The sequence below is a fragment of the Myotis lucifugus genome, unplaced genomic scaffold (genome assembly GCF_000147115.1).
Source record: "Myotis lucifugus unplaced genomic scaffold, Myoluc2.0 scaffold_453, whole genome shotgun sequence".
NCBI lineage: Eukaryota > Metazoa > Chordata > Mammalia > Chiroptera > Vespertilionidae > Myotis > Myotis lucifugus.
In genome coordinates this window covers 573,118-590,583 of record NW_005871501.1, presented here as the reverse complement: position 1 = coordinate 590,583, position 17,466 = coordinate 573,118, and the positions used below count along the sequence as shown (strand labels likewise).

Genomic DNA, 17,466 nt, shown 5'->3' with positions numbered 1-17,466 from the left:
TGCCCACCGCGTGCCACCGGGTGGGTTGGGTTCGGAAACCTAGCGACCGCGGTGCCGCCCTCAGCCTGGAGACGCACCTCTCCCGTCCCCGCGCCAGCCGCCACTCCGGGAAAACACGCCAGCAGGCGCATGCGCGCGCCCCGCCCCTCCCAGCTACATTCTTCGAAAACCAAGGCGCCGCTGCCGCAGTGCGCCTGCGGGGCGAGGAGGCGGCGGGGAGGGAGGTTGGAGGGCCAGGGAGGGGGCGGGACGGGGGCGGGGTCGCGCGTGCGCAGTGGTTCTTCCAGGAGGAAACCCGGCGCGCGGAGGCGGGGCCTCGCGGGCGGCCGGGGCGGGGCTCTCTGGGCCGCTGTTGCCGCCGCGCATTGTGCAGCAGGCGCCCCCGCGGCAGGGCCCTGGACCGGCGGGTTCCCGGGGATGGTGAGCAAGACACTCCTGCGCCTCGTGTCTGCCGTCAACCGCAGGAGGATGAAGCTGCTGCTGGGCATCGCGCTGCTCGCCTACGTCGCCTGTGAGTGAGCGCCGGCGGGGAAGCCTCATTCATTCCTGGGCGCCCGGCGGCGGGCGAGGGTCGGCGGGCTGTGAGCAGCCCCGGGGGTGGCCCTGGAGCCCGGTCTCCCTCCCTGGGGGGCCTGCCTTCCTGCTCCCACCCTTTTCCGGGGGCTTAGGACTCTCGCTCTTGACATTTTTGCGGCAACGCAGCCGGCCAACTTGGGCGAAGACCCTCGGCCGGTTAGGCCCGGCGTGGAGACCGGGCGGCCCGGCGGAGAGGCCCTTGCCCCAGAGCGCAGTGACCGGGGCCCCGCGCGGCCGCCCTCCTGGGCCAGCCCCGCGCACCCCGGCCCCAGCCCATTGCCCCTAGTTCCCGCTCCCCGACGCGCGGGACTGCTGGCCACGTCGCCCCAGGGGCCGCCGGCGAGACCGGAGCGTGCCGCGCCAGGACGCCCTGGGGACGCGCGCCGCCGTGCCGTGCTGGTTCAGTGGGATACAAACACTGTTGCCGTTGGCACAGACGCGCTGCGACTGCTTGCTCCACGGGAAGTTACTCCGCATTTAACTGTCGGGGATGGCAGCTCCCCTGTGTGGGGGCGCGCGGTTCCGGGGCACGGCGCTGGGCTCTCCTGGCCGCCCTGGCCCAGCGGGCAGGCGCTTCCTTGTGTGCGGTTCTGGTCGCTGTCATCACTCAGGGTCGCACCCGAGACAGGGCAGGTGTTGATCCCTGTGTCTTCTTAGAGGCCGAAACCGTTTTTCGGCTTTGTTTTTTAATTTAAGATCAGTTCGGTGGGAGTATATTTTAATTGTTGCTATTATACTTTATCAAGTACCAAAAGTGGGCCAGAAATGCCTCCCAGTGTGAGTTCCGTTTGACTCCTGGCCACCAGACACACTGAAATGAACCACCTGCTAACCAGCCGAGTTTCCCAGCTCTGGTTCCGGAGGTGAGAGGGGACTCCAGAAAGTGACGTAGGTTGAGCTCTGGGAAGACCCAGCCTGTCTAGTGGAGCCCAGCTGTGCGGGAGGTGGAGCTGAGGATGCTCCCGCAAGGGCTTCTGGTTGCTAGGCAAGGAGGGTGTTAGATGTAGTAGTTTGCCAGGGAGGAAGTGTGCGGACAATTTTAAGAAAGCTAGGACCTAAGGGAAAGACCACTTAAAGTTGCATAATTATTGTTTTGACAACAATAATAATAATACCAACATTTGCTTAGGGCTTACGGTGTGTGTGCAGGCATGAGTCTCTTTCATTGTCTCGCTTAATTATACTGGGAAGTAGGTTCATAATTATTCCCATTTTAGAAGTGAGGAAATTAAAGCCAAGATAAATTAGGAAAATTTGTGGATGGCCACACAGATGATAAGCTATGGAGAGCCAAGTTTTGAACCTAGAAAGGCCCGGGAGCTGGGGCCTAGAGCCTGTCACAGACAGGCTCCTGTTGATTATGGGGGTTTCCAACGTTACACAGCGGGGTTTTAGAATTTAATAGGGAAGGGGATCCAGGAGAGGCACCATCATTCAACCAGGAAATCCTACCAACTCCTTACTGTGCTTGGCACCAAGGGACACTAAGGAGGGCAGAACACCTAGGCTTTGCAGTCATGGAGTCTAGGGCAGTGGGTCTCAGACTCCAGTGTGCATCTGAGTGGTTGGGAAGGTTTGCAAAACACGAGTTGCTGCCTCCTTCCTCAAGTTCCTGATTCTATAGGTCTGGGGTGTGGCCTGAAAATTTGCATTTTTAAAAAATATATTTTATGGATTTTTTACAGAGAAGAAGGGAGAGGGATAGAGAGTTAGAAATATCTATGAGAGAGAGAGAAACATCGATCAGCTGCCTCCTGCACACCCCCCACTGGGGATGTGCCCGCAACCAAGGAACATGCCCTTGACCGGAATCGAACCTGGGACCCTTCAGTCTGCAGGCCCACGCTCTATCCACTGAGCCAAAGCGGTTAGGGCGAAAATTTGCATTTTTAATAGCTTCACTGGGAAGCCCTGGCTGTGGTTTGGGGACCCACTGAGAACTACTGGCCTAGAAGGTGAGATGGCCATAAATTAGATAGAAACTGGTAGAGGGAAAGTAATGCGTAAGAGTTTATGACAGAGACTTTTGAGTCAGAGCAACCAAGGGTGTTTGTTTCACTGAGGAATTGAGGCTTGAGCTGAAGGATGTGTAGGAATGAATAGGGAGGTGAAGAAGGGAATGTGTTCCAGAAGGAACAGCATGTGCAGAGGTCCTGTGGCAGCCAAGAGCAGGGAGTGTTCTGGGAATGTAAAACAGGGTAGTGGCTTTGGCGTGTGAAAATGAAGTATAGCAATGAGGCTGACCCACCAGACAGGGGCCTGAGCAGGCAAGCCTGGGAGAGGCCTGTGCCGGCTTAAGAAGTGGGTGAATTTAGCTGTGAGGGGTTTAGGACGAGGGCAGAGGCAGTGGTACTGAAGAGCCGGGATGGTATAGCTGCGACACTGCAGGAAAAGTATCACAGGGTTCCTGATAGTGTTGAAGGACACTGAAAATGTCCTAACAGTGACTTCTGTGATTTTTAGTGTCTACTTTTCCTTATTAATAATTTTGCCAGCCCATTATGAGTAAAACCTCACCTGTGGTGACAAAACTGTCCATACTCCCAAATGACACACAGTGTTGTCCCTGTAAGCCAGCTCCCTTCTAGAAATGCTCTCCCTGTTCCTCTCTCAGGTTCTACTCATCTCTCTCTCTCCACCTCCTCTGGCTTTTGCCTCCCCTTCCTCAGTCTTTTGTGCCTCCTGGGGCCCAGGCTCCCTTCTTGCTACCACATAACTCTCTGCCATGCTTAGGGTGGTGAGCATATGCCCACTTGATTGCACTTGCATTCTTTTCCATGCTCATGTTTTCTTAATAACTTACCAGCCCTTGAGGACAGGGATTGTGTCTTACAGGTTTCAGCCCTTGTGGCATTTAGATCAGTGCTACAGGTCATTGGAAGAGCGCTGAGGTGTGACTGTTTGAAAATCTGGTCCACCTACTAGGTAGCTCCCTTGGCAGAGACTCAGCTCCAGTCACCTTTTTCTTCCTCTTTTTTTAAGCATGCACATAGTTTAAAAAGTCAAATAGCCTCTACAGGCGTTAGGCAAAACAGAGTTCCCTGCCACTACTTTCCCCTCCGCAGAGGCAAGCGTTGGCTTCTAGCTGATTATTTTGGTATTTCTCTTTGTGCCATGGAATGCTCTGCCTCTTGAGTTTTCATTTGTAAATATTTATTACCTAGTGACTTTCTTTTTTGAAAGGTGATTGTTTACTCTCTTTTTCTGTGCTCCCATGCTCATTAACCCCCCCCCCCCTACTTCCCCATGTAGGTGTGGTGGGATTTTGGGGAGATCAACATTTAATATTCATGTGTGTGACTGAAAGCCATTCAGAGTGAGTCATGCTGTATATTACTTTTTGCTTTCCTTGGAGCTAATGGTTTTTGGTGTTTTTTTAAATTACTTTGCATTTGAGGTGCTACTGCTGCTTCAACTCCAAACGCTTTGTTGGTTGCTTGTGTCTTCCTGCAGGATGCTCAGAAGCAGCAGGGCCTCTTCCTAAAGAAGGGCCCCAGCCTTCAGACGCGCTCTGCCCATCACACATTTCCTGTCTCCTGACTTCCTTTTCCTTATGTCACACTTCACAGATATGCTCAGGATGAGCTTTTGGAGACATAACTCTAGAAAAGGGTTCCTTCAGGATTTTACAGGCATTGTTCCATTCCTTTCCGGGCTTCTCGTGTTGAGGAGGAGTGTCAGGCCAGTCCCTTTCTGTGGGATTTGCATGTTTTTTGAGGACTGCAGGATCTTTTTGTCTGTCACCACATATTTCCAGATCTCTGACTCCTGGCCTCTCCTCACTCCTGGAGTTTGGTGGCCTCATGGAATCGCCGTGCCCAGGGCTGGGTGGTGCCCACTTCACTTGTGGGCCCAGCAGCTGGGAAGGCAAGTTTCTCCAGCGTTCCGGGTGACAGCGCTCAGTGTGCAGAGCCCTCGCTCCGCTCCCTAGTGTGAAATCCACCCAAAGAACCCCTCTGTTGTTCTGAGCCTCTGCGGGGCCTGGGCTGGTTGTCGCAGCAGCAGGCAGAGCCTGCCTGACAGCCCCGCCGTGGCCTCCCGGGTGCCTCGCACACAGTACTTGGAGCAGTCTAGAAACTCGATTCTTCAGTCCTGGAAGTTTTCTTGAATTACTCTGGTTATTTCCTTCCCTCCATTTTATCTTTCTGGGATGTTATTGTGCTGATGCAGATTTGCCTGGTCTAGTCCTTTAATTTCCAATTTTTTTCCTTTTAAAAAAAGTTTTGCTCTGTTTTTAGGAAACTTCCTTATCTTTGTATTCAAACTCTTCTAGTGATTTAAAATTTTTGCTATCATCTTTCACTTATAAGAGTTCTTTTATGTTTTCTGAATTTTTTAAAAAACTGAATGTCTTTGTTTTCTCTTAGTTTTTTAAAAAAACTAAATGTCTTTGTGGTTGTATTCTCTTTGTGATAGTTTTGTTTGTTCCGTTTTCTTCTCACTGAAGTTTCTTTCTCCCAGGTTGCTTCTCCCTTTCTTGTTCCGGGCTTTCCTCAGCTTTCTGGTTTCCCGAGGTGTCTGCTAGCGTTTGAGCCCAGGACTCGGGTGGAGGGGGAGCCCTGAGCTGCCCCTTGACTGTAAGCTGTGTCACTAGAACTGGCAGAGCTCACAACCTGCGTACCATGGGACTGTCCTCTGAGCTGTGGTGACAAGGCTCTCCCACGCCCTGCAGAACAGGGAGGCCTGGCTGCCTGCACTGTGGGAGCCCGCTCCAGTTGGACTTGGGCTCCCCAGTCTGAGACCTCCTATTCTGCCCTTTCCTGAGATGGAAATGCCTATCTTCTGCCGAAGCAGTCATGTTGCAGTTTAGACAGATTTGAAAGTTATATTTTCTGTCTTAGCTGCATTGTCACCCCATGTCCAAGTGCACCAGGCATGATCATTCTCAACTCTTTCAAAGCAGCGATTTTCAGCCTTTTCCCTCTCATGGCACATGTAAACGAATTACTAAAATTCTGTGGCACACCAAAAATAACATTTGTTGCGCAGATCTGATGGGGAAAAAGGTATAATTTTGATTCATTCGCACTGGACAGCTGTTGTGGTATTGGCTTTTGTCATTTTTTTATTTGACATTTTAAGGGAAAAGAGGTCAGTACTCTCTGACTAAATAGTCAGCTATTGCATGATTTGAAAAGTCTGTGGCACACGGGCTGAAAATCGCTGTTCTAAGGTATAACTGGGCCTTTCCCACTACTGGTCTCTCATTCTCTTAATTCCTCTGCCTTCAGCGATCCTCTTTCATCTCCCAGCAACAGTTTATTCCCCTCTTCCTGTCCACATAGATTTATACCTTAAGCTAAGTTTATTTTCTGACATTTTAATAGAGTTTAGGAGTCATTATCTTTTTTTTTTTTTCCATCTTTACATCTTGGAAACTGGAGTTGTGATATCTAGTAATATTCATCTAATTGATAGTGTATCACGGATTTGGTTGTAATGACATTGTATTTATGGTACCTTTCTATTATTCTACACATGTCACTGTTATTCCACTGAAATTTTCAGAAAAGGCACAAAATTAAGCCCTGAAAACCATGTAAAAGCATGATTTATGTGTGTTAGCTTTGCATTTATGATAATGCAAACTTCTCTGAGTTGGGACTTTTATTGGAGTAGTTTTGCCATCTAATCAGTCTCTCCTAAATTCACTCAGCAAACATGTACTGGCTTGCTGCCAGGGAGGGGGCACAGCGAGTTAGACACCTGATGCCAGCAGACTCCCGGGAGAAAGATAGGGAAGAACAAGCAGACCGTAGTGTAGCTGATGTTTCCAGACTCAGCCAGCCCGGTGGGGCAGGCCCTCCGCAGAGCCTGTCCTTCCTCCAGCCCTCCTTGGGATCTGGGAGGGCCAACCTGGAAATTGTTTTGACCCCTCCACATTTTACTTTAAGAATTTCCATATGTATTTTCTACTGACAGAGTAATTCAGCAAACACCCAAGGAATCTTCTGCCTAGATTTACCAGTTGTATCTTTTTTCCACATTGGTTCTTCTCTGTTTTTATACTTTTTCCATTGAAATGTTTGCAGACATAATGATACTTTACCTTTAAATAGTTTAATGTAATCTCCCAAGGCCAAAAGCATTTTCTATATAATCTCATCACCTTTACCAGTCTCTAAAAATTAACATAAATATCTAATATACAGTCTATATTTGAATTTTCCCCAATTGTACATAAATGTCTTTTATAGCCTTTTCTGTTTTTGTTTGTTTCTAAATCTAGAATCCAGTTAAGGTTTCCACATTGCATTTGGCTGTTATGTCTTTAACTTTCCCTTGTTTTTCATGCCATTTACCTTTTAAAACAAGTCCCGCATTTTGGGTTTATTTATTTCTTATGATTAAATTCAGTTAAACTTTTAAAAGAGCGTTTTGTTTTTTTTAGTTGGTTTCAGAGAGAGAGGAAGGGGGAGAGAAAGACGGGAGAGAAACATTGAAGTGAGAGAAAAACATCGACCAGTTGCTTCCCGCACGCACCCTGACCGGGAATCGGACCCATAACCTGGGTATGAGCTCTGACTGGGAATTAAACCTGTGACCTCTTGCTGTTTAGCTGAGCCACACGGGCCCGGCTTTCCTGAAGCTTTCTTTATAATGATGCTTGCTGATTTGTTTTACATCAGAGTTGTCCCCTGTTGGGTGCCTGGAAGGGCCACCGCATCCCTTCATTTTAAAGGCATGTTTCCCCAGTACACAGGGTGGTCGTGGGCACATCAGAAATTTCTCTGGTCCTCCAGCCAGTGTGTTCAGTGCCCATTGACAGCCTTTGCCTGCATGGTTTTCATACTGGGGATTACAAATTGCTGATTTTCTCATTCTCTGAATCCTTCTGTTTGTAGACTGGTGTTCTTCTGAAAAGAAAAGAATAACTTGTGCTTCCTCTTCTCTGACTCTATTAGTTTCCTGCGACTGCTGTAACAAGTTGCCACAGACAAGGTGGTGTTAAAACGAGAAATTATCTCCTAGTTCTGGAGGCCACGGTCTGATTCAGGTGTCCATAGGACCATCTCCCTCCTCAGGCCCCTTCCAGGCTCCTGCTGTTTAGCTGTGCGTGCATCATCTGGGTCACAGTGCTTCCTGTTTTTCTGACTGTCACATCTCTCCTTCATCCCTTGTAAGGACACCTGTCACTGGATTTGGGGCCTCCTGAGTGGGTAATCGAGGAGAGTGATTTTCAGCCAGTGTGCCTTTAAAACATGCAGTACCTGACTAGTTAGTTAGGGACACTGATCTCTTTTCCTTATATTGTCAAATTAAAAAAATGACTACAGGCAACACAACAGTAGCCGTCTGGTGTGAAGGAATCAAAATTATACCTATTTTTTGGTCAGGTCTGCAAAAAATATATTTTTTGGTGTGCTGCGGAATTTCAGTAATTAGCTTATGTGCTCTGTGAGATGAAGAAGGTTGAAAATCGCTGATCTGGGATCATCTTTTTGGTAAGGTCACGACATGCCCGCCCGTCCCCTCCCCCCCACACTTTTATTTAAATCACTTGGGACTTTTAGTCTTTGAGCACTTACTACTATCTTCAGATGCTTCAGGCTCATCTTGTTCTTTCCATGCTCCAAACCTGGAATCCACCGTTTGTCCGAGCAGCCCTGATTTTCAGTGCAGAACGTGTTTAAAAATCAGGGTCTGAGTACTAGTGTGTCCTTTGCTACTGAGGGATCATGGCTTCCAGCTCTTCAGAGGACAGAGCCAAGAAATGAAAATATTTTTCCAATCATGAGCTTATGCTGATACCCCCGATTTAAGTCCTAACACAACAAGTTTTTCCCTTCCCTTCCCTCATTCTGTATTGCTATTTTCTCTCCCCCACAATGAAAATCTTCTGACAGCAATAAAAATTCATCCTCATTTGCTCTGTACTACCATGCAGACAAAACCAGTTCAGAGTTGCTACGTCAGTACCACTACCAACAGCAAACTTCAGAAAACTCAGGATTTCTTTTTGACCTTAGAATGTATCCCACTAAGGATGTGCAGTTTAAAGTATTGTGTTCCAAAGCTACCTGAAATATTTTTTTTTATGCCTTATACAAGTTAGGTTCATTTTTTAAAAATATATTTTATTGATTTTTTTACAGAGAGGAAGGGAGAGGGATAGAGAGTTAGAAACATCGATGAGAGAGAAACATCAATCAGCTGCCTCCTGCACACCCGCTACTGGGGATGTGCCTGCAACCAAGGTACATGCCCTTGACCGGAATCGAACCTGGGACCCTTCAGTCCGCAGGCTGACGCTCTATCCACTGAGCCAAACCGGTTAGGGCGAGGTTCATTTTTCTGTTTGTGTTCAATTTCAAAATTTGCTTTTTTCTTTCTGATTGTTAACAGTGTGTCATCCATTTATAGGCATACCTCATTTTTCACTTTACTGTGCTTCACAGATGTTGTGTTTTTTACAAATTGAAGGCAAGACCTGCCCCAGGAAAAAGATTATGACCTGCTTAATTGTGGTAATTACTTTATGTGGTGGTCTGGAACCAAATCCACAGTGTCTCTGAGTTATGCCAGTACATGATTGAAAAGTCAGACTATATCAAAGTTCCAGTCAGACGCCTCTTGCTGCAATCTCTAGTTTCTCCACTCTGTTCCCATTTAAAAAAATATATATTTTATTGATTTTTTTACAGAGAGGAAGGGAGAGGGATAGAGAGTCAGAAACATCGATGAGAGAGAAACATCAATCAGCTGCCTCCTGCACACTCCCCACTGGGGATGTGCCCGCAACCAAGGTACATGCCCTTGACCGGAATTGAACCTGGGACCCTTGAGTCCGCAGGCCGACGCTCTATCCACTGAGCCAAACCGGTTAGAGCTGTTCCCATTTTTATTGGTCTATTTTATCCATCCTGGGTTTCCTTTCGCAAATACAGGCAGTAGTCTGTGTGTATGATGCACATACTACCTAGACTGTCTTACCTGTTTTTTCTTAATGGCATCAGTATTTCCTGCAAAGCACTCCATGTCCATGGGTAGCTGCAGATCACCTTTGTTCTGTTCTCCAGCTCCTAATACTCCTGCGTGTGTGTGTGTGTGTGTGTGTGTGCGCGTGTATGTGCGCGCTCTGCAGGTGTGTGACCAGCCTCCCTGAAAGGCATTGGAGTTCTTTGAAATGTTTTGCTATTACAAATAGTGCTGCAGTGCATTCATTTGTGCAGGTGCTGCCACCAGCGATGCAATACAGCTATTTCCTCCCAGCTGTCCAACAGGCTGTATTGGCCAACGTAAGCATTTTCACCAGTCTGGTATCTCCTTGCTTTAACATGCATTTCTCTTATTGACTGTCCTTAAGCTCTTTTTCAAATGTTGAACACTGTTAATTTGTCTTTTTCTGAGAACTGTTCATGTTTTTGCCCACTTTCTGATGGGGTTTTCCATCTTTTCCCCTTATTTTTAAGAGTGCTTTATATATTGGGGATATTAACTGCCCTTTGTGAAATAAATTGCAACTATTTGCTCATGTCTGGTATGGCATACAGGGAAAATATATTTGGTCTTTGTCCCTATTCCTGGCCAGAGTTTTTATTTTTTAAAATATATTTTATTGATTTTTTTACAGAGAGGAAGGGAGAGGGATAGAGAGTTAGAAACATCGATGAGAGAGAAACATCGATCAGCTGCCTCCTGCACACTCCCCACTGGGGATGTGCCCACAACCAAGGTACACGCCCTTGACCGGAATCGAACCTGGGACCCTTGAGTCCGCAGGCTGGCACTCTATCCACTGAGCCAAACCGGTTAGGGCCTGGCCAGCGTTTTTAAAACCTTGGGATTTCCTGAGTGATAGGAGTGGCTTTGTTACTCATATGAACCCCCTGTCAGTCCTACGTGAGTTTTTGCCAATGAAGTGACTTAGGGTGGTAGGCCCAGGATGGGGCTGGTCACAAGAAAGACCAACCTGTGCTTGAGACAGTGGGCACTCTCAGCCCCACCCATGGGCCTCCTGGGAGAGGATTGGGTGGAGACTGAGCGCCATGAAAAAAGCACCAACAGAGAGATTTGTCGGGCTTCCCAGTTGGTGAACATGCATGGGGCTGTGAGACGGTGCACCTGGAGAGGGTGTTACTGGTGTTAGGGTTCTTGGGTTCCCCAAGTAGAAATCGAGAGGAAACCCCAGAGAAACTTCCTGGCAGTTTTATTAGGCTTGTGCATGAACTCGGAGGCAGCACAGAGGAAAGGTCCTCTGGACTGGCTTGGGGGCTGGCTCTGCTTGGCTGCTTTTACAAGCTGGGGACAAACGGGGCTTGCACAAAAAGGCAGGCTTTTTGGAAAAGGCAGGCTTGTGGAATTTTCCATCTCAGGCTTGGTGACTTTCTTTTCCAGCTGCCTGGTAACTACCTTCAAATCTGTTCTGTTGGGTCAGATGACCCACTGCTCCTTACTGCACCCTAGAAAGGTGGAATAGTGGTCAGACCTTGATAAACTGCATGTGGGTCAGTGGCTAAGCAGTTAGAAGGAGATAACATCAGCCACCTCTGTGTTTTTGAGCGGGGATTGGAGGAGTGGTGACATTTTTGCTGTCAGCTTCTCCCAAGTTCCTTCTGACCACCTGGTTTTAACTTGGCTTCCTGGCCACCTGGTATTTTCCATTTCTGGGCCCAGGTTCCTATGCTGTTTTAAGGGCATGGAAGCCCCAGTCCCTTATATTCCTGCCTTGTATCCTTTACAATATGCCAATGTCTTAATAAACGTTTCCTGAGTTATGTGAGCTGTTCTGGCAAGTTATAGAATCCAAGGAGGGAGTCTGGAAACCCCTGATGGATAGCTGATTTGTCAGAAGTGTAGGTAGCCCCTGGGATTTGTGATTGGAGTCTGAAGTGGGGGCAGTCTTGTAGGGCTGTGCCCTTAACCTGTGGGGTCTGATGCTAACTCCAGGCTGTAGGTGTCATAACTGGATTGAATTATTGGACACCCAGTTGGTGTCTAGAAAGTTGGGAAAGTGGTTGTTGGTTTGAAAAAACTCACATATTTGGTGTCAGAAGTATTGTGAGAATAGAAACAGATTTTAGGATCGGAAAATTTTTATTTTCAACAGCTTTACTATTCCCCTGTAGTTTTTAAGAAACTGATCAAGGTATTCATTCAATGAGAGAAATGAGACCAGGGACTGTGAAGGAATGGGGAGGCCCTCAGATCTGGGAGTTGGTATTCAGGGCATGGATAGGGTTTGGACAGTGGAGGTGAAGGCAAGGATGTTAGCATGACCATAGGCACAGAGGTGACGGTGCAAGGAGCAGGATCATTTGGGTCCTTAAAGGTAGAACTTGAAGACTGACCCGACATAAACTTTATTCAATGAGGGTAATAAACCTTTGATGAGAACGACTTTGGATAAGTCGTCTAACTTTGCTGTTTCATGTTTTTGCTTATAAAATGAAAATCCCATGTTCTCATACCTGGTAGGTAGTAATACTTAAAAAAAATACTATCACAAATTAAAGGAATTTCTTTAAATAGGTCATAGCTTCAGTTGATGAGCCACCTGGGAAGAAAGGTGATTCCAGGTGTGGGTGTCATAAAGTAGCCTGCGACGAGAGACTGTTCTCAGGCAGGGAGGGCGCAGGAGTGGGTGCTTCTCAGAGGATGGGCCGAGGTTTTCTTTATCCCCCTTCATTTGGAAGGGCAAGAACGGAATTTCAAGGTAGTCACTCCATCCGTTTGACTTCTTGGTTCAGCTTTTCTATTGCTCTAAAGAAGTGAACTAAAACAATAAGAGAAAACACTCGAGCGCCTTTATAGTAGTCTTTTTCAGAATGAGTCCGAATTTCCCAGAAGATGAAAACCATATTTTTGTGTGGTGGGATTTGGGGATTTTATTCTTAGTATCTTTGAACATATTTACAGTACTTTCAGAAACTGAAAACAGAACATGCTGGTCCTAGGTTGGCATTCAATAGACATAATATTGGATGACTGATGTGGCTAATGGGGAGATAGCCCGGTGGGCCCCGACCAGTTGTCTGTCTTGAAGACCCCACAGACCCAATACCCCAGCTTGGATGGTTGGAAGGCTCATGCCTCAGGCCCAGCGGTAGCGCCCTGTCTAGTCCAGGGTGCTGAGTCTGCAGGGCCCTGTCTTTCCAAGTGCGAGTGTTTTGTCCCTCCACCTGCTATAGCACCGGTACCTGTCACAAGCACCTGTGTACCCACCTGGCTCACAGGCCTGGTCCCATCTTGCTATCCCCCTCCCCCACGCCTGCACAGCTGACTACCTCCCCCAGAGGCCTCCCAAAGCACCTGTTCCCCTCATTTCCAACCCCCTTGCACCTGCCCACTTACACTCACCTTTCCCCTCCTCACACTCCCACCTGTTCTTTCTCATACCCCACCACACCTGTAACCCAGGCCCCCACTTTCCGCACTTTCCACTCACTTCCCCTCCTCCACCTTCTCCTTTCGCTCTCACACCTTTCTTGCAGGAGCTCCTCAACCTCTACCTGCTCCGATACCTTCCACTTCCATCTCCTCCTATTTCCCCCTCCTTCTTTTTCACTCCCTCCCCATGCACACACCCTCCACCCATCCTCCTCACCTGCTCCTTCAACTTTCCTCTCTTGCACACACCCCCTCTGCACTTGTCCCCTCATTCTCGTCCCCCTGTCCTTGCACTCTCCTGGACTCTGCCATTTCTGGTAATAGCTGTGGACAGAAGGCTGGCATTTCCCAGGCCTGATTTACAGTCAGCCATTGCACGTAATTCTGTCTCTGTGGATGGCCAGGCCAGAGGTGGGGCACCAGCCCAGAGTGCTCAGTGCCCTGGTCACTCGTGTGGTATGCTGTGGATGGGTCCCTCGGTCTAGGTGGGGACTGGGGTTTGGTGATGGCTTTCCTAGATCCCTCCCACACCACCTCCCCTCTCCCTTTTAAATAGGAAATGAAAACGCAGACTTAAAACATTGTTTAAAAGCTCCCATTTAAAAAGTATGAAATAATTGGAAATAGGAGAATAATGTTCCCAATATGAAAAAACTAGATAGTAAAGTGTAGAGAAGATACCAGTAAAATCACAATCCTCATAATTTTAGCACATTAAAATTCCTTCCCCTACAGAAATAGTGCTGTCTCCTAATTTAGTGAGATCTTTCTTTTTGGCCCTTAGTCATCCTATATAATAATCCTATATAATAATAGGCTAATATGCAAATTCTCCCCTCGACTGGGAGTTCGACCAGAGGGCGGGGCAGGCCAGCCAACCACCTGCGGCCCCTCCCCCTGGCCAGCCCCGTCCCTGATCGTCCCTCCCATCAGGGGCAGGGCTGGCCTGGCCTGATTGGCCCCGATTGGGGTGGGCTGGCCTAACCCCACCTGTGCACCAGGCCTCTAGTGTTTTTATAATTTCTTTCACATTGGTTTGGTACATGTATTGTGAAGCTCATTTCTGTTTCTTTTGTTGTTGTTAATCATCACCCGAGGATATTTTTCCATTGATTTTTAGGGAAATTAGAAAAGAGAGGAAAAGACAGAGAGAAATATCTATGTGAGAGAAACACATCGATTGGTTGCCTCCTGCACCCGGGCTGGGGAGGAGCCTGCAACCAAGGTACATGCCCTTGATCAGAATTGAACTCGGGACCCTTTGGTCCACAGGCCGACGTTCTATCCACTGAGCCAAACCAGCTAGGGCTGTGAAGTTCATTTCTATCAAGTTTCTTTTTAGCATTCTAAATAAAGATTTAATAGCATATATTATGAACAAAACTTTTCAACTGCAAACTGCAAAATTAACCCCAAAGTTGTATTCCTTTTTAAAAAGATTTTCCTTTGCCTTTTGCACGAATTCTTATATGTACATATTTTTTCCCATATTGTTTTTAATCATAATGTCCTACTTTCCCCCAAAAAAGTTAATATAACTTTGCATGTTATGTCCTAGCTTCACATTCTGGGTTTGGCTACGTGGTAGCTTCTCCCTGTGCTTAGAAGCTGTGGTGAGGAGCCTGGATTTACTTTTTCTTCTTAGCTAGGGTGGTTGTTTTTTTTTCTACTTTCCCCCGGCTTGCTTTGCCTTAGGCATTCAAAGATAGACTCACCCACCAGTGTCAAACTGAGTTGACGGGGTTCATGGAAGTAGCTGTAAAGGAAGTGTTTGCAGCGAAGCTGTTGCTGTCAGTGGCTTCCAGCAGATTCATGGACTGGGCAGAGCAGATGTGTGCTGAGTGGCCTGCTCCGTGCTGGGGGCGGGCAGCACACTGCCTCCGGCCTCTGCTCGCCCGGGGTGGCGGTGTCCCTGCGTCTGCACGGAGGTCTGAGATGAGGTGGGAAAGCCCCCGCTTCCATCCCTCTGGGCAGCAGCCCTCCTTGATGCTGGAAAGTCTGCGAACGGGTTTCCTCTTCGGTTGTTCTTTTTCTTTCACGAATCTGTTCTTTTCATCAGAAAACTAGGAGATGCATTCATTTCTATGACAGAAAATATTGCCACATTTCCTTATGTTAAGTCTTTACATGTTGAAGTGGAAAAATGCAAAAGAACTAATTAATAATGTAGCAACTGTTTCTACTGTATCAGGCCAGGCATCTGTTGCTATTTGTGAAATTGCATGGGGAGGAGGGAAAAGGAGAAGGGAGAGTCTTCCTCTTGTCATTTGTATTTGTCTCTAGTAATCTGAAGACTCAAAGTGCATTTTACGTTCTGTATCTCAAGAGGTCTCTGGCATTTTTAAAAAATATATATTTTATTGATTTTTTACAGAGAGGAAGGGAGAGAGATAGAGAGTTAGAAACATCGATGAGAGAGAAACATCGATCAGCCGCCTCCTGCACATCTCCTACTGGGGATGTGCCTGCAACCCAGGTACATGCCCTTGACCGGAATCGAAGCTGGGACATTTCAGTCCGCAGGCCGACGCTCTATCCACTGAGCCAAACCAGTTTCGGCTGGCATTTTTTTTAAAATACATTTTTATTGAATTGATTTCAGAGGGGAAGAGAGAGGGAGAGAGAGATAGAAACATCAATGATGAGAGAGAATCATCGATCGGCTGCCTTCTCCACGCCCCCTACTGGGGATTGAGCCCACAACCTGGGTATGTGCCCTTGACCAGAATCGAACCTGGGACCCTTCATTCCGCAGGCTGACGCTCTATCCACTGAGCCAAACCGGCTAGGGCTGGCATTTTTCTTTCTATCTCTTTTGACTCATGTCTCCAAATTTGATGGTGTTCAGTATTTCAGGTTAAGAGCCTTTGGAATGTTTACTTAAATTGTAATGCTATGCAGTAGAATCTTGAGACTATCTTTGAGTGGAACCTGTTTACAGATTCACTGGTGTCCTGCTGGGAGGACGCAGCTGTGATTTTCTCCGGTGAAGGTGTGAGGACAGAGGTATCTTCATTCTGCCTGTAAGAGGCCGTCTCATAATTGTCATGTGCATAAGGTAGATCACATAGGTAGCTTTCTTCCGCACCATAGCTACCTCTGAGTACTGAGTGGAGTTGAAGAACATGGAAACCAAGGTATTTGGTGGTTAAGGGTAGTTTACAGTTTGGATAATAAGGTACCACGGGTGTTGATATTTTATGTCTTTTGGGGGCTTAATTGTAATTCATAATTTCAACATTCAAACAATATAGAAACATTTGGAAGATCCCTCTCTCTCCTCTTCCCCCTTCCAGCTAACCCCGTTCTCTTCCCATTGGTCAGTGGTGGACACTAGTCTGTGTATGAATCACTAGATAGTTTCCTTTGCATTAGGTGTTTATAAAGTATATTTAGGTTCTTTTAAAATGTAAATGGTTTTATATCTTTGATTGTTCTGTGATTTGCTTTTTCACTTCGCATGTGGAGATAGTCTTTGAATGCAGAGATCTACCTCGTTCACCTAACTGGTTGCATGGAACTCAGTGGTAGATGGTATCACTCCATGTCCAGTTGAGAGGCAGGCTGTGCCTACAGGAGGGCTCCCAGTGGGAGAGTTCTTTTCCTCAAACTGTTGTTTTTACAGCTTTCTTGAATAAGAGTGAAACTCCTTAAGGATATAGCTCAATATTTAGAATTTTAAAGCTTTATCTTAAAGAGGTCTTGGGTTCCTGGGTCGGCTCTGCGGGCGTTTTGTTGTGATTTTCATCCTTTGGCCGTGTTTGTCGTCTTGCAGAGTAGGTACCGGTGAAGGGACAGGGACCCTGACCTCGGTGTGGAGGCAGAGACAAGCAGGTGGAGGCTTTGCGGTGGTATTGAGGAAGGGTCAGAGAGGGCACCTGAGGGGAGGCAAGGCCCACGTAGGCGCAGGCAATAGAACAGGGCCAACCAACTGGGAGAGGTGGGGGAAGGGCCTTTATGGAAAGGGGAGGAGCAGGAGCAGGGTTTGAAGTTGGAGCATGGGAGGTACACTCAGACATCAGGTGGGGTTTAGTGCTGGGAAGACCATGGGGGGCAGTGAGTCAGGGAGATGAGGCTCAAGGGGCAGCAGGAAGCACCTGGGGGTGTTGAGGAGAGAAAGTCAGATACCGTGGTGATGCCAGGGCTTTGGAACACAGAGTCCCAGCTCCTAAGCATGCCCAACCCATCTCCCAGGCATCAGCCTGAGCAGACTTTATATCAGCACCGCCATGCTTCCCATTAGAGATGGACCGTCAGTGGTCAGTTGCTGGTGATTTCATAATCGGGAAGCACAAATAGGATATAAGAAGCCCCAAGGCATTCAGTGGGTTAAGAAGGCTGGGTGGGGATGGGTGCTCAGAGCTGTGGTGTCAGCTTACTGCAGGTGATGGAGGCGTGGAAACAGGTGAGGGGGGTTGGGGTGAGGAGAGTGTGCTCCATGGGACCCCCATATATATTCCAGAACTTACATGTGTGTACACACACACACACACACACAAACTTTTTAACCTCATCCATTTTAAATTTTCTGCCTTTGTTTTATAATGAACATAATACAGT

At 47.6% G+C, this 17,466-nt stretch overlaps 1 protein-coding gene across 4 annotated transcripts in view; it reads left to right on the top strand.

The window, feature by feature from the left end:
- The first annotated feature begins 336 nt into the window (after window positions 1–336).
- The window catches only part of UXS1 (UDP-glucuronate decarboxylase 1), a 113,156-nt gene continuing 96,026 nt past the window's right edge, over window positions 337–17,466 (top strand). For 2 of the 4 annotated variants that reach the window (XM_006102997.3, XM_006102998.3), the window contains exon 1: window positions 337–511. In XM_006102997.3, the coding sequence (XP_006103059.1) occupies window positions 418–511 (94 nt within the window). In that variant the 5' untranslated portion in view covers window positions 337–417. Of the gene's footprint in view, window positions 512–1,421; window positions 1,440–17,466 lie in introns of those variants that run through there. The other 2 variants (XM_023744355.1, XM_023744351.1) reach the window with 2 other exon arrangements.